At 39.5% G+C, this 17,028-nt stretch overlaps 1 protein-coding gene across 1 annotated transcript; it reads left to right on the top strand.

Moving 5' to 3' along the window:
- Positions 1 to 12,171: 12,171 nt before the first annotated feature.
- LOC104549524 (trace amine-associated receptor 1) lies at positions 12,172 to 13,188 on the top strand. The gene has a single exon (XM_010203957.2). The coding sequence runs from the start codon at positions 12,187 to 12,189 to the stop codon at positions 13,186 to 13,188; it is 1,002 nt and encodes a 333-aa protein (XP_010202259.2). The 5' UTR covers positions 12,172 to 12,186.
- Positions 13,189 to 17,028: the final 3,840 nt, after the last annotated feature.

Raw genomic sequence — 17,028 nt, 5'->3', positions numbered from 1 at the left:
TGGTAACAGCTGCATGTAAAGCATGTTAGGAAGGAGAGAAAGGGGGAAAAAACCTGCACATGGGTCCTTTTAGGTAATTAGTCCATGTGGGTTGCTGGGGCAATAACGCTTGCAGGACACAGATGGAAGAAGCAGTAACAATTGCATATAAGAACAAATTGGACTACAAGGTAGGGGAGTGGAGGGGGAAGAGGGGAATGGGGAGTGAGAGATATTTCCTTTCTTTTCACCAGTTCTCACTTGAATGAACAAAAAGTTATGCAAGGTAGTAGAGCTGCATTTTAACCTGCTAAACTTCCCATTGCTGCCACATGTTCCCTCTCATGGGTATTGGGCAGGAGATGGCTTGCAAGCAGGAACTTGATAACCTACTTTTTCTTCAGTGATCTGAAGAGCATATTCAAATGACATCTGGCAGCTACTGAGAAGATAAATTAAGCCCTTCTGGTGAAAAATCTGCCTGCCTGTGCACATCTTCCTGAGGCAGTGGATGATGGGCACAAAAGGGGACAGTCTCTCACATTGGTAGTTTCTGCACTAGCTGAGTTGCTGTTCCTGTAGAGCCACGATACCAGTGATGCTCATGATCAGTGTTGCTGCTTCCTGCAGCAGCAAACAACTGTGGAAGCAGAGGATGGCACAAGCATGTGCCCTCCTTAAAATTAGCCCACAGTGCAACAGTTCTAGCAACTACAGTATGTTGGGCTTGCAAATGAACAATTACAATCAAACTTGTTCAAAATTTTGAAGGGAACATCTGACTACTGTATTAATATCCAGCATTTGTGAAAGGTAACAGAGAGTAGTTGACAGGAATGGAGGCTCCAGGTGGTTGCTTGTTGATGTATAACAGTTAATTGGCAATTATAGGTTTCAGTGGCTTCCAGTAGAGTATCCCTACTTCCAGAAAAGAATGTGACATTTCAAGATCTTCACTTAACTAAGAGTTGTCTCTCTTGTTTAGTCTCATATCATGTATGCCACCTTGCCAGAGTCATAATTTCCTATCTCCCCACCTCATCCCAATACCAAATCCCCAGGGAGACGTTACAACCTGAGCTCCACAGGTCCTGTTCAGAACTCAGGAAAACTTCATGGTAGCAGAGGCTGGAAGACATGGGTCTCCACCAGCACAGCTCACCAGCTGATGCACACTAATTGACCCAAACTGAGCCAGTTCTCCTATCTGGGATTACCTCTGTCTGGAAAAACTTTCCTCCTTGGGTTCCATGGCAGTACTGTTTGAAGATGTAGAAGCATAAAATCATAGAATTGTTATGGTTGGAAAAGACATTTAAGATCACCGTTTAACCACTAACCTCACACTGTCAAGCCCATCACTAGCTAAACCATGTTGAACCTTATGCAATTGGCCTCGGTCCATCGATCCAGCCTGTCCGAGTACCCTGAAGAGCCTTGCTGTTCTAAAGCAGATCTACACACCCACCCAACTTGGTGTCATCTGTGAATTTACTGAGGGTGCACTTGATCCCCTCATCCAGATCATCAATAAAGGTGTTAGACCAAGCCCCAGCACTGAGCCCTGGGGAACACCATGGGTAACTGGCTGCCAACTTGATTTAACTTCACTATGACTCTCTGGGCCTGGCCATCCAGACAGTTTTTCACCCATCTCAGAGTAGATCCATCCAAGCCATGGACAGTCAGTTTCTTCAGGAGGATACTGTGGGACACTGTGTCAAAGGCCTTACTGAAGTCCAGGAAGACCACATCCACAGTCTTTCCCTTACTCAATAAGACCTGCCTTCATAAAGCCATATTGGCTAGGCCTGAACCTTTGATTATCCTGTATGTGCCTCAGGATGGTACTCAGGATAATCTGCTCCAGAACCTTCCCTGGTACCGAGGTCAGGATGAAAGATCTGTAGTTCCCAGGATCCTTCTTTCGGCCCTTCTTGTAGATGGGTGTCACATTAGCCACTCTCCAATCCTTTGGGACATCCTCAGTTAGCCAGGAGTGCTGGTATTTGATGGAGAGTGGCTCTGGTATGGTAAAAGATACATATGTAGGCAATCAACATCTCAAAAGTTCCAGCTACAGAACATAAAAACACTGGAGCATTGCTAATAAAAGACAAATAGAATTTTTTCACTAGGAGGAAACAATATGGTTTTAATTGGTCTTGTTCTCAGATACTGTTCAAATAGTGTGGTTGGATTTTTTAAAAAATATCCAGTCCAAGATGGACAAATTAAATCTTAAAAGATAACTGAAATTGCTAAAGTTTGTCAACATTACACAAAGCTGAAATGATGGAGAGAAACTTCAGGCTGTTTTTAAAACTGTTCAGCGTTGTCAGGTCTATCTGTGCCTTGACCATAATAAACATTTGTCCTTTTTTTGTACATTCTTTCCACGAGCCTGGCTTTAACTTTTTTTCAAATGGATTCATATTTGGATATGTCAGTGGCTTGTGCCAGAAAAGATTTATTGTCTGCTTATCTTTTCTGATTGTGTAATATTTACGTCATCCTGTTGATGAGATTTTTCTGGCAGGCTGCAAACCAGTCAGACAGCCTGTAGCATCTCAGCTGTGGCATTCACGTGGGACGAGTCACTATCGCGCTGCATCTGCAGGCTGCACTGCTTCGTGATGCCAAAATAACTCCTGAGCAGGTATTGTCTCTGTGTCATACAGTCCAAAATACAGTGAGCTGCTAATGTGCTAGCCTGGGATATTGTTTTGTTTCAAAGATGAATCTTCTATGATTAGCGGGGAAGATAATAGTTGTTATTATGCACAGATCACTGTGTTGTTCCTGTAATGAACAGTAATAGCACTAAGAGCAATGAAGTTTCGATAGTGACTGAGAGGATGATTTAAGAAGCCATTCATTCCCAACAGCTGAAAGAGAAACATAGCTGGGGGTAAAACTATTTTCAGGCACAATAACTATGAATTCAGAGTAAGGCTCTTTATTTCTTGGGAAGTTATTCCAAGGCTGTGGGGACACAGAATGACAAATTAGGGTTGTATCTGCTTACCACTCATTGCCTTCCTTTGCTGTGTTTGCCATCATGTTGGAGGTGGTTTTCAGAGGCCAACAAACACCTTCAAACCAATCACATCCTAAATTCACTCCTGTGGGACAGGTGGTGCACAAGAGCACTGGAGAGGCACAGGGAACTTGCCCAGCTGCCTGGGTGTCTCTGCTCTGCACCCACATCGTGGCAGGGAGGATTTGCTTCCCCTAACAGGGAGAGAGGTGAGGCACTGCTCCTGCTCTCCAGGCAGTCCCTGTGCTGCTGTCTGGCAGAGCAACTTCTGCTTCTGAGCAGACGCAATAGACTGTTTTATGGCATTACTTGGCAGGGCTATCAAATATGTAGACATCCCCCCATACCACCCCCTCCATGCAGAGATACTTTAAATGGATATGTTTTGCTTTCTGTAAAAATATATTTTTCTTGTACTCTCTTTTTCTTCTGTGTATTCCAGAGATTTGCATTTATGTTAGAGTTTGGATTTATAATCCCGATCCGAGAAAGACATTGAATTACTCTGTATAAACAACTATTTTTACTTGGCAAGGAAAAGGGAAAATGATGGTTTCCACTCAAAAGTAAGAATATAAACCATGGGAAAAGAACTAGAGGTCAGTCATCTCATTCCTTCTTCTTTAAATTCCCGTAATATAAATCTGGGCTAGTTTCAGATTAAATTCAGTGTAATCACATCAGGTTTGCAGCAGCGGCATTCAGATTAGTAGTTGTCCACTCCTCCTGTTTAAACCATATAACAAAATATTTATTTTGAACTAATAGCTCATGGAGAATTTGTGTGTTTTTCCCCAGATATCAAACATATGAATGGAAATTTAAGAAGACTTTTTTTGTAATGCTGTGCTTTTTTGTATCCCTGAGGACTACATTAGTGGTATGTGGAGTTACATACTTTCAAAATTCCTCTCCAATCATGGGATTACCTTACAGCCTCCAGTAGTTTTAAATCTATGGTTCCCCTCACAGAAAGCTAGTTTTTTTAAATGAACCATATGAAAATGAGAAACTTTCCTCTATCTAATGGGTATTGTAAATGATATTTTCTGTCAAATGACCAAACTCTACCAATAGAAGTGCAAGCTAGAAGAATCGCAGTAGAAATCAATGCTGTCCTGCCTTTAATGGTTTTTTTTTTAATGACAACAGTTCTCATTCACAAGCCGCATTCTGTTCCTTCCTATTTCCAGTGTCCCTCCTACAGTCTTCCCTAAGAGAGAATTATTTTTTAACATTTTGTTCACATAGGTTTTGTGTCTGTCAAAAGTGTTATTTCCATTTCTTTCTGTGCTCTTTTCCGTTTAAATTATTTTATATTTTACAAACAAACAAACAAGAAATGTAGATGACCCAAGTTATACTAGAAAGCACAACATCTCTTTTTCTTTTTTTTAAAAAAATCCAGTTATTACAGAAATAAAAATTTTGCAGAAAAGAAAGCCACAGTAACAATTTTGTAGACAAGGTTTTACTTTCAATTTTGATAACTGCTTCACCATGTCACAAACTCAAAAGGTGAGCACTATTTATAGGTGCTCTGGGGTCTTGCAAAACCACAGTTGATATACTTCTCTTTGATACTATAAATAGCAAGTTTGGGAATATTTTCATTATCTGTATCAGCATTAAGCTGCAAGAAAATGCCTGTTTGAAGTCTCTGCACCAACAGCATGAAAGTTTATTATCAAAGTATTCCTTGTTCCTCTGAATTAGTTGACAATTTGACCTTTTTTACTTAATTTACTTAATTATTTCAGTATCTTACAAACTGATACTTTGCACTCATATTGGTAAACATACCATTAAATACTACACTCCCTGTGCTTGCATCATCCTCTAAGTCTGTGATTCACTCCTTTCAGATGTGTGTGGGTCTTGCAGCATAAGCTGATGCACTCAGAGATAATGAATACTAAATTCCTATGGGCTGGTGTTTGATAGAAGAGTGAAGGACATCGCCAAAAATAGACTATAGAGAGACCCTCCAGTGGCCCTGGCCATGGGCAGTTGTGGTGCTACCTAAGGCACCTTCTGGAACTCATACTTGTCCTTTCCCTGTCACAGGAAGCTGCATTCACCAACCAGCCCCAACCCACTCACTCCTCTATGCTTTGCAAAATATGTGGTAGGCTTTTTGCAGCCCTTGGCCCTGAGAGGATTTTAATATGAGTAGGAAGGCTGGCCAGCCCCACGAATGAGTCTTTCCTCCTTTAGAAGTGAAGTCAATTGCAAGCCCAAATACCTTAATATCTGGAACAAAATTCACCTTTAGAGTCACTAAGTCTTTTCCTCTGCATTTTAAACTTTTATGTTGTTTTGGGGTTTTTTTTAAGTATATAGTCATTGTTGGTATCAAGTTAGAGAGCATACATGGCCTGCCCCACAGACCTGTGCTCAAACTAGCAGCTCTCAGATTTCTTATTTGAACTTCACCTTCACCAACATAATCCAATGTGAAGTGAAGAGTATAGGCAGAGTGCAGGCAGGCAAGATATGATTGTCATATAGCCCTATAATAAATACCATAACCTTACAACAAACTGTTTTGCATCATCGTTTGACTCTTCATTTTACTTCACGTCTCTAAGCAATCCTAACCCTTCCAAAGTCCTAAGCAGGTTTAAAAAACAGCAGGTTTCCTCCTGGAGTAATATCATATCTAGAGTGGAAGAATGGCAAATTGTTCTTAACTTGCTGCCCATGGTACCCTACTCTGAGAGGGGGGGAGAAACTATCTGGATGGCCGGGCCCAAAGAGTTGTAATGAATGGTGTTAAAAAATCCAGTTGGCAGCCAGTTACCAGTGGTATTCCCCAGGACTCAGTGCTGGGTCCTATTCTGTTTAACATCTTTATCAATGACCTGGATGAGGTGATCGAATACATCCTCAGTAAATTTGCAGGTGACACCAAGACGAGTGTGTGCACAGATCTGCTTAAGGACAGGAAGGCTCTTCAGGGGACCTGGGCAGGTTGGATTGATGGGCTTAGGCCAATTGCATGAGGTTCAACAAAGTCAGGTGCTGGATCCTGCACTTGAGCCATCACAACCCCATGCAATGTTGTAGTGGTGCAAGCAATATTAATTCAAATACGTAGAGAATCTAGGTAATGTACTTGCAGAGACACACACAGCCAACATAGTACAACCAACAGAGTTGACTCAAAGCCACCCTTCCTTTGCTAGCTACCTCCTTATATGCTGCTTCTGCCCATGTGATCACCCAGGGCCCAATTGATTAACTTGCAGCATCTGTTTCTGATAATTTGAAATAGCTTGCCAGTTGCATTAACTTGTCCCTACCATCTTTATTCAAGATGGCTGGTCCAAGCCACATTTGTGCCTACAATGCAACACTACAAACTTGAGACAGAGTGGCTGGAAAGCTGTCTGAGAAAAGGACGTGGGAGTGTTAATGGACAGCTGGCTGAATATGAGCCAGAAATGTGCTCAGGTGGCTAAGGTGGCCCATTGCATCCAGAAATATCAGAAATAGTGTGACCAGCAGGACCACAGAAGTGATCATCCCCCTGTACTCAGCACTGGTGGAGCTACATCTCAAATATTGTGTTCAGTTTTGGGACTCTCATGACAAGAAAAACATTGAGGTGCTAGAGTGTGTCAAGAGATGAGCAATGAAGCTGGTGAAGGGTCTGGAGAACAAGTCTTATGAGGAGCAGCTGAGGGAGCTGAAGATGTTTAGCTTAGAGAAGAGAAGGCTGAGGGGAAACGTGATCACTCTTTGCAACTACCTGAAAGGGGAGTTGTAGTGAAGTGGAGGTTCATCTCTTCTCTCCCAAGTAATGAATGATGGGACAGGAGTAATTGGCCTCAAGTTACACCAGTGAAGGTTTAGATTGGAGATTAGGAAGTATTTTTTCACCAAGAGGTTTGTTAAGCACTGGAATGGAGTGCCCAGGGAGGTGGTGGAGTCACCATCCCTAAAGATATTTGAAAGCTGCATAAATGAGGAGCTGAGGAATGGGCTTGACAATGTGAAGTAAGTGGTTGGACTTGATGATCTTAAAGGTCTTTTCCAACCAAAATGATTCTATGATTCTTGCATTTTATTGCAAGTCAGAAACTGGAGGGAAATGCTCCCTGACAAGACTCAAAATCTGGTTGTCAAGGGACACAGACTTCACGTCTGGCTGCTGCCTGTGTGCCTGCAACAGAGGTGCTCAGGCCAGGGGAAGACTCCCTAACCTGAAAGGTCCCTCCGGGAATTAACTGGTCACTGCCACACAGCTGCTTCTGAATCAAACATTTCAAGCAGAGCTGTTTTTCCAGATCTTCCTCTTGAGTTTTGGCCACTACATCATTCAAAGGAAGGGCATGGCAGGAAAGTGGTATGCGCATGCATGGATGTCTTTTAACTAAGCTTTCATAATAAGCTGAACACTAGACCTCTTTATGAGTTTTGCACAGAATAAAGCAGCATGGATTTCATCCCCCAGATTTTACCTTCCTATGAAATTGCAATGGTTTAGGCACAAACATGATTTAGTAACAAAGGATCATGATCAGCTGCATTTTCATTATAGAATCATAGAACAATTGGAGTTGGAAGGGACTTCAAATGATCACCTGGTCCAACCCCGCTGCCAAAGCAGGTCCACCAAGATCAGGTCACATAGGAACCAGGTCACATATGTCCAGGCAGTTTTGAAAACCTCCAGATAAGGAGACCTCACACGGTCCCTGAGCAGCCTGTGCCAGGGCTCACTCACCCTCCAAGCAAAGAATTTTTTCCTTAGTCAAGTGGAACATTTTATGTTTCAGCTTTTATCCATTACCTTTGCTTGGAGGGTGAGTGTCCTGTCACTGGACACTACAGTGTTGCTCCATTCTCTTGACAAACACTTTTTAAATACTTGTAAATATTAATGAGATCCCCTCTCAATCTCCTCCTCTCCAGGTTGAACAACCTCATATCCTGAAGCCTTTCCTCATAGGAGAGATGCTTCAGTTCCCTCATCATCTTGGTGGCCCTTCAGTGGTCTCTTTCCAGAGTTTCCCTGCCTGTCTTGAGCTGGGGAGCCCAGAACTGAACACAAGACTCCAGATGAGGCCTCACCAGGGCAGAGGAGAAGGGGAGGAGAACCTCCTTGACCTGCTGGCCACACTCTTCTTAATACACACAAGAATGCCACTGGCTTTCTTGGCCAGGAGGGCACATTTCTGGCTCGTGTTTAGTTTATTATCAATTAGGACTCATAGATCTCTTTGCACAGCTTCTCTCTGGCAAGTCAATCTCCAGCCTGTACTGGTGCATGGGACTGTTCCACTCATCCAAGCCACACTGCCTGAACTTTCTGATGAGGATTTTGTGGGATACAGTGTCAAAAGTCTTGCTGAAGTCAAGGTAGATGACATCCACTGCTCTCCCATCATCTAGCCAGTCAGTTATGCACTCATAGAAGGCTATCAGGTTGGTCAAACAGGATTTTCCCTTCGTGAATCCATGTTGACTCCCCTTGATAACTACCTTTTCCTTCATATGTTCAGTGATAACATTCAGGATGAGTTGTTCCATCACTTTCCAGGGATGGAGGTGAGGCTGACTGGCCTGTAGTTTCCTGGGTCATCCTTCCTGCCCTTTTTGAAGACTGGAGTGACATTGGTCTTTCTCCAGTCCTCAGGCACCTCGCCTGTCCTCCATGATTGTTCAAAAATGATGGAGAGAGGCTTAGCAATCACATCAGCCAGCTCCCTCAACACTCTAGGATGCATCCCATCAGGACCCACTGACTTATGAGCCTTAAGCTTGGCCAACAAGTCTTTAACCTCTTCCTTTTCCACCCATGGCAAGTCCTCTGCTGTCCAGGCCATCCTACTATCCTTGCTGGACTGGGCTTCCCGAGAGCCTGCCTTGGCTGTAAAGACTGAAGCAAAGAAGGCATTCAGTACTTCGGCCTTCTCTGTATCCTCAGTCACCTGGGCACCCTCAGTTTTTAGCAGCGGGCCCACATACCCCCTCGCCATCCTTCTGCTGCTGATGTCCTTGAAAAACACCTTATTACCGTCCTTAACTTTCCTGGCTAAATTTAATTCTAGGACTGTAGCGTTCCTAGTTGCACCCCTGCATGCCCTGGCAATGTAAAATGCTCCTTATCTGTCATTCTAGGACAGCCAATAGTAGATGTTTACTTTAAATACCTTTTTACTAGCTGAGTCTTGCAAATATTTTAATTGATTAGGCTGTTATATTAAACCTGTTTGTTTAGTGCAGTAAGCAGAACTAGGCTTTTAAATACACATCATGTCACTCTGTACATGTTATACTTTTTCAAGAAAATAATACATGCTGCTGTAACCTACCCATACATACCCATACAAAATACATATATTGTTATATATTAGAAGCTTACAGAACAGAGACTACAGGACTGTTTTTGTTCCACATCTAGATAATCTTGGGCTGTTCACCCTGCCACCACAGCATTTAATCAAACAAGGAAACATACTTCAAATTAATTCAATTTACCTATAAATGAGGCCCGTTAAACAAGTATGAGTGTTGCAGCCATAATTTTATTCTCAAGTAGGTGACAAAATAAACAGATTGAGCTACAGTTCACATTAACAGCTGCTGTTGAGACAAGCTTCCAAGAATATTATCCATCACACCCAACATCCTCCAGCAGTGTGCTGGGAGGTGAGTTCTGGAGGCTGCTCTAGCTGTGGATTAAATGCCTGTCCTCTCAAAATTTGTGTTATCTAGAACTGTCGTGATGGTGAAGATGCTCAGCTGTCTTTTAAGATGGTCTTTAAAAGGAAGGGATGCCACTCAATCAGCAGAAAACAAATGAGAGCTGACTTCTACCCAATACAAAGGGAGGAAGGTAGGAAAATAGGTTTTTAAAAGTATACTACTTCATATTTCCATTTTATTGAATTTTAAACTTTGTAATTAAATGTGAGGAAGGGAAGCACTCTGTCTTCTTGTTGAAAACTTCTTCAGTGTTCAGCTTATTTAAACAGTTTGCCACGTGAGTTTTGAGTTATTTTGTTTCCATTTCCAAAGCCAAATACTTGATCTCAGTTTGCTTAGTCTTTTGATTTGTGTTTCTTCTTTCTATTTAACAAAAAGCAAACTCACTTGAAAAAAAGATATTAATTTTTAAAGGAAAACACTTTCCAGAGAGACTATGTCTCTTTAGGCTGAAGGATTTTTCTGCAGAGAGCAATATAAAAGTCATTAATATTTTTAATCTAAAAACTATAGATAGTAATAGTACCTTATAATTATTTTTGTTTGGCTCGAAAGACTGTTTTACTACATTTGTTTAATTTATTTGCACATAGAACAAATGAAGGACAAAATCTATGTGACATATTTAGGACTAAATGGGCTTAAAGCTTTCATAATTATGCCCAGTATATACAGTTAAATTGGTGTTTAATTCTTCTGTGAAAAATTTAAATTTGAGTTAATAAATATGTAGCTGACTGTGCTTTCTCTACCTTTGCTGTAAATGTGCCAAAAGAATGAATGACAGACAGGAAAAGAAAGAGTAAAAGAGGCTGACCAAAAGTGGAGAAAAGTATATATTAAGTGATAGTTAAAGTGAGGTGAAAACAAGCAGTGATAGTGTTAAACATTAGCAGACAGAAAAACAGGGAAGAAAAAGCCACCTCAAACAGTAAACAGATATACTCAGATTCCAATTGTCCTCTGAATGTACCTTGTCCCTGGCACTCCGGTGCCACTGCCTGGTACTACTGGAAAATCCCTGTGTATAAGAGAGGCTGTAAGTGTAATCAGGGTTTTGCAAGTGACAGTTTATTGTCTACATTCAGCTTTCATTTAGCTTCTAATGGCATGGTGTACTTGTAATAACATTTGTTTCAATATAGAAAAAAACCAGAAAACCCCAAAACTGTTGTCTTCTATCCTGAATAACCAGAAGCAGCAAAGTCTCAAAACAAATTAGTTAAATTAGTACTGGCTGAATTGCCATGTCAGTATTTTTCTGACTTAAACATTTTATACCATAAGAGTGCTACTGAATAACATATGCTTATATTCTTTATTTTCACAGTAATATTTTTTTCCTGTTAATTAAAGGAAAACCAGATCTTTCAACAGTGATTGTTGTTTGCCAAGTGATTACATACTTTCATTAAATGTCCTCATAAAATGAGAGACTCTCAAAAGGGACATGCTCCTCCATACACACGAGAAGGACATCAGTATCTGTAATCTTGGATGCAGACTAAACCAATGTTCAGAAAAAGTTTTTGTCCATGTTTGTGCCCAGCTAAAACCAGTATTAACAAGTACACAAAACACTGATAAACTACTAGCACTGGAATAAACCAGAGCCTGTAAATTAAAAAAAAAAATATATTTGCTTATACAGCAAATAATGCTTTGGATTAGTCAGATTCTTCCACTATGTTCCAGCAGGAACTGGGCAGGAAAGTTTTTTTCTCTTCTTAGATCTTCTCCTTACATTTTTGTTTACAACTAGAGCCTACAAGAATTTTACAGTAAGATTTGATCTAGTGAAGCAGTGCTATCTGCCTAAAATCTGAAGGCTCATGGAGACTCACGGAAAATAGCTTCAGCTATCACTATGAGGACAGGGCTGTAGGATAGGTTGTGCATGAGTTCCTCAGTTTTAGCCTTCTGTTTTAGACTTGTAGATCTTAGATTTATGTATCAAAAAATAATTTGACGAAGCTTCAGAATCAAAAATTATTGATTGTCAAGAGAAAAGTGAGAGATACAGGACCTCAAAGAATTTTGATGAAGTAAACTAGGACTGTTTGCACAGAAAATAATGAAAATTACTTCTCATCTGCCCACTAAACAAGACACTGCCCGATGCAGCCTTCTGGAAGCTGCTGTTCTAGTGTGAGTATACCTCATTATATAGCCTATCAAATGAGATTCTCATTTCAAGGGAGGTCTAATGATAAAAATGTCATTCTGTTAAAAAGTATCATTACAAAATAGTTCCATCCATAAATAATGAATTGTGTATTTCCTACATATTGAAATAAATGTTTTCTATGATTGCTTTTTTTTTCTTTTTTTACCTCTCCTTGCAGGTCTCCCTGTATAGAAAAGAAAAAAAACAGTTATAAATTTATCTCAGCGTTAGTAACAAGAGTACCTGTGCAACATACCTATGGGGATTGGAGACCTCAGTAAGGATGCAGCTGTGCTGTGAATCTATAAACAGCTCTTGCGTAAGGAGCAACTGGTCAAACAGTATCCGTGTTTCCATGTATATCTTCATGATTTGTATTATTTTGGCTACAGTGGTTGGGAATTTGACAGTTATCATCTCAATATCTCATTTCAAACAGCTCCACTCGCCTACCAATTTCCTGATACTTTCTATGGCTACAGTAGACTTTCTGCTAGGCTTCCTCATTATGCCTTTCAGCATGGTGCGCTCTGTTGAGCATTGCTGGTATTTTGGGGACATCTTCTGCAAGATCCACACAAGCATGGACATTATGCTGAGCACAGCTTCCATCTTCCATCTTTGCTTCATATCCATCGACAGTTACTATGCTGTGTGTGACCCTCTAAGATACAAATCAAAGATAAATACCTTTGTTATCCTGGTCATGATATCTGTAAGCTGGATGGTCCCTGCAGCTTTTGCTTTTGGGATGATCTTTCTAGACCTAAACTTGCAAAGGGTGGAAGACATTTATAATCGTGTCCATTGTGCAGGAGGATGCATTCTCATTTTTAGTGAGACTTCAGGAGTTGTGGCTTCTGTAGTGTCTTTTTACGTCCCTGGATTTGTTATGCTGTGCATCTATGGGAAAATATACTCTATAGCCAAGCAGCAGGCAAGATCCATTGATGCAGTAAGCCAAAAAAGGATGCAATTTGAAATGAAGCACCAGATTTCATTCTGCAGAGAAAGGAAAGCTGCCAAGACATTAGGCATAATAATGGGAGTGTTTCTCATCTGCTGGAGTCCATTCTTCTTCTTTACTATGACCAATTCATTTATGAATTACGTGATACCTCCTATCCTCATTGATGCTTTGGTTTGGTTTGGTTATTTAAATTCTACATTTAACCCAATTATTTATGCATTTTTTTACATGTGGTTTCGCAGGGCGTTAAAAACTATTCTGTTTGGAAAAGTTTTTCAACAGGATTCTTCCAGGAGTCGTTTGTTTTTAGAGTAACATGTTTTAAATGGTTGGACTCATGTCTTTGAAATTTTGTCTGGAGGCTAAACTCATATGTGTAAGAGCTGAAAATGAAGGAAACTCCTATTTGTTTACAAATTTACCAAATCCATTTCAAGCAGATAAGAACCATTGTGCTTTGTGTCTTCTTTCATTCCAGATTGTGATTTTTAAGTGGTGTTTTGGTTGTTCCTATTTATATGAAATATGTATCCCTGCTTGTAATCATTAAGACATTATTCTGATACAACAGATGCAACAAGGTGTGTTTAAATTACACTATTTGCCTATATTTACTGTCCTCTAGAAAGAGCAGAAAAGTCTCTCCTTCAGAATTTCTATATCTTTTTGAGCAATAATTCAAATTTCTGTTCCTCTCTTTCAGTATATATGCCCATAACCAGCCTTAGCAACACAGTCTATGGAGGGAAGATAGGACAGAGAAAAGTTAAGCTGCTCCTTCTGTTTCCCTTTCAACTAGTGCTTATCACTTAGGAATTGGTCACTTAAAGGCTTTGCTACTAAATGAGATTAAAAGTCTGTTGAACAAGATCAAAGACAAGGAAAAATACAATGTAGGGAATGAAAAGTAATAGTGAAAAGCAACATTGAACTTGACAATGCCAGAAAATAATGCTTGTTTAATGTATGTTTTTAAGTAAAATATTTGCCTGATTGTATTTTACAGATTTTTTTCTTTGGCATACTAATATTTTGTCTGATGCAATGCTGTGACAGCTGGTGAGAAAAGTGTGTAGAGAATTGTGAAGAAATGTCGTGGTTGGCCTGAATGAAGGGTGAATGGGGCAGAGTGCTTGTGGAAGAACCACGTGGACTGACAGAAGAAGGGCTATAGAAATGGCTTGGTATGTTGCCACCTGGGAAAGCAGGCTGTCAAGGTTATATCTACAGGCAGCTTCTCATGACATTCATATTGGGTCATGAAGAGCAGACAAGTAGGTAAAAACCTACCACAGGGTCACTAGCTGAAGAAGGCTCACAGATTGTCACTTTTTTAAAATCTATGATCTGGCTTTTCTGGAGTTATCATATCACCAAAAACAAGGAAATAATACCTCTGGCCTGGTTCTGCAACATCTGGTTAAACTATGATAGATCAGTCCTCAGAATAGACAGGAAAAGATTAGTACCTGAGAAAACACTATGAAGAGAAATTGATGACTCTGTACTGAAGTAAGAGCTCTACTCAGCAGTAAACTATGTCCTCCATCCAAGTTGCTTGTATAAGTACACATTATATGTCGATCTTATCTTTCTTTTCTGTGCTTTGTAGAACAATGAGGCATTCACTGTATGTTGTAGACCCTAAAATTTGAATGGTGCTACATTTCAGTAGAGCAAAATATCAGGATCCAAGATTGTCTCTTCTACCATTTCATTGTCATGTTGTAAGTTTGCACTCTCCAATTTGACATAAAAAGGAACAATGTCAGCACTTGTGCTGTGAAAGATAATCCTTATTAGTGACAACATGACTGCTTTTATAATGTATCTCATGGAAATAAAGTAAACTAAGATTAAGAAATCTATCTTTCTGAGAAATTAATGAGTAATTATCTTCTTTCTTCACCCTCAATGAGGCTGGCCTGATGTAGTTAATTTTCTCATGTTCAGTGTTGACTTTTTAAATGAACTGTGTGATCACTTGAACATCTTGATCTTTCTTGAAATAGCAGTTTTAGAAGTGCTGCCAGATGATACCTCCTTTCTTCTTGTGGTGTTATAAACTGAAGAAAAGTGACCTTTCAATATGGAAGCATTGCCCACCTGAGGCTTTTAAAGTATATGTAGTAAGTTCAGCACATAGTAACATCGTCCCTTCAGGAAGTCAATGCAGAAGTTGCTTCTTTCCACTCATCTACTGCCTGTCTCCCTGAAAATCTGGAAACATTACTTTGTTTTCAGAAATTTTCAGCTCTAGCAGAGCTCACAACTGAACAATCTCTCTTCATTACTTGTTCTGGCATCTTTCTGGAATTGTGATCATTGCCACAAAGGCTTGTTGGAGGCCAGCAACTAGTAGTGTACCCCAAAGGTTAATACAGGGTCCAATCCACTTCAACATCTTCATTAGTGATCTGAATGATGGGGCAGTGTTTGCCCTTCCAAGCTCAATCACTCTGTGAATCTGTGACTATGAAATTTAATTCCCAGAATTTTTACTGAGTCTTGCATAATGTTACTGAGTTTTGCGTAATATTCTGTAGTCTTGCATAACCAGATTTTTCCAACTAAATTTCATTTCCTACTTTGTTATTTTTTTCATAAGATCTTTACATCTTCATACTGACACCAACTGCATGAGTAATTAAAAATGGTTCTACGTGACGACTATGTAATAGCCCTTTGTGAAACAAATTAATTTCCTAAGAGACCTGATCCACAGGTAAGAAGCAGTGGAAACTCCACAATCTTATTCCTAGATGTCTTAACTTCTTATTTCCCCTAGATATAGACCAAGTCAATGTCCTCAAACACTAAATATTCACAGAATACTGACTAAAAGATATCTTGTCAGTTTAAGAGAGAGCACTGAAAACAGAATGCATTCTACACCCTTTGGACTTTCTCAGTTACCAACAGGAGAAAAAATTGTTCTACATGTTTGAGTGGTTTATTTTGCTCACTGTGATTTCTGCTTTACTGAAGCCAGCCCAGATGAATTAGAGTGATTAAAAATAAATAACAAAATAGTTTTTTACAATTAATAATTAAGAACAACATGGACATGATGAGATATAACATGAAAGAAATTCATAGGCTGTAATAAAACTAAACTGTTTTACTAGTAAAAATAGTGACTACAGTATTTTTTTTTTCTACATGCTCTCTTTGCAGTATGACATTGCCTCATATGAATAATTCTAAAAGACAAATTCTAAGGTCCTTCCTGTAGTCTGGCTTTAACCTTGTTAAACAGTTTCTTTTGTAAAGATTCAGTTGTACATTCGTTAGCAGATTTTAGAAATTTCATTTCTGAAAGGTGAGTTGTCAAACTGTTCCACCATCATTGTCTTCTGTCCCATGCTGAAAGGAGAACCAACGGTGTTGCACATGGGACACTGCTTTCCAAAGGTAATACTTTTTCAATTGTAGCCTCTATCCATAGATATAAATTTAAATATCTAATATAACGATGTCTGCACAAATTTCTGTGCACATTTATGTTTTAGTAACTTCTTTTATTAAAAGATCACTGGTGTGAAGCTTGCATATCTCTCACTTGGTTGCTTAAAAATAAGGTTATAGACACACCTGTTTCAAAAATACTGAAAGATCTCAAAGATGAAATATTTCTGCTGTACATACTGACAAAAAATTACTATTTTTTGAGTCTGTAAATTATTATGTTGGAGATAATTCCAGAGATCTACGTTTTATTTCCAACAGATTTTTTTCTTGTTTGTCTTGAAAGTAGCTGCCATAAAGGTAGAATCCTTTCAATGTTCTTACTTTTCCCTTAATTCTTTTTAAATCCCATAGTCATTGTCTGCCCTGTTCTTAACACGCTGGGTATTGAATTCGATAAAAATCCAGTCTCTGCTGAATAGTAGTCATTTATCCTTAGATTTGTAATGCATCTTCAATACACCTGCATATGGGCCAGCATAAGTCTGAAAACGCAACTCTGACCTCAGAGGACTTCATTGATTCACCTTAATAGTGAATTGATTTTGTCCTTTCTGGTAACAAAATAGATACTACCTTTTCTACTTTTTATTCTTTATAGATTGTCTGATAACAGATGGTAGACTGACCTAAATTAATACTTCTTTATATTGATTTCTGTAATGTATGGGGAAGACTTTCTATATA

The sequence above is a fragment of the Colius striatus genome, chromosome 2, assembly GCF_028858725.1.
Source record: "Colius striatus isolate bColStr4 chromosome 2, bColStr4.1.hap1, whole genome shotgun sequence".
Classification (NCBI taxonomy): domain Eukaryota; kingdom Metazoa; phylum Chordata; class Aves; order Coliiformes; family Coliidae; genus Colius; species Colius striatus.
Note: the sequence above shows the minus strand (reverse complement) of the source record. Positions and strands in the feature narration are given on the sequence as shown.

Coding starts and splice junctions, on each gene's coding strand:
- LOC104549524 (XM_010203957.2), top strand. CDS start 12,187: ATGCAGCTGTGCTGTGAATCTATAAACAGCTCTTGCGTAAGGAGCAAC.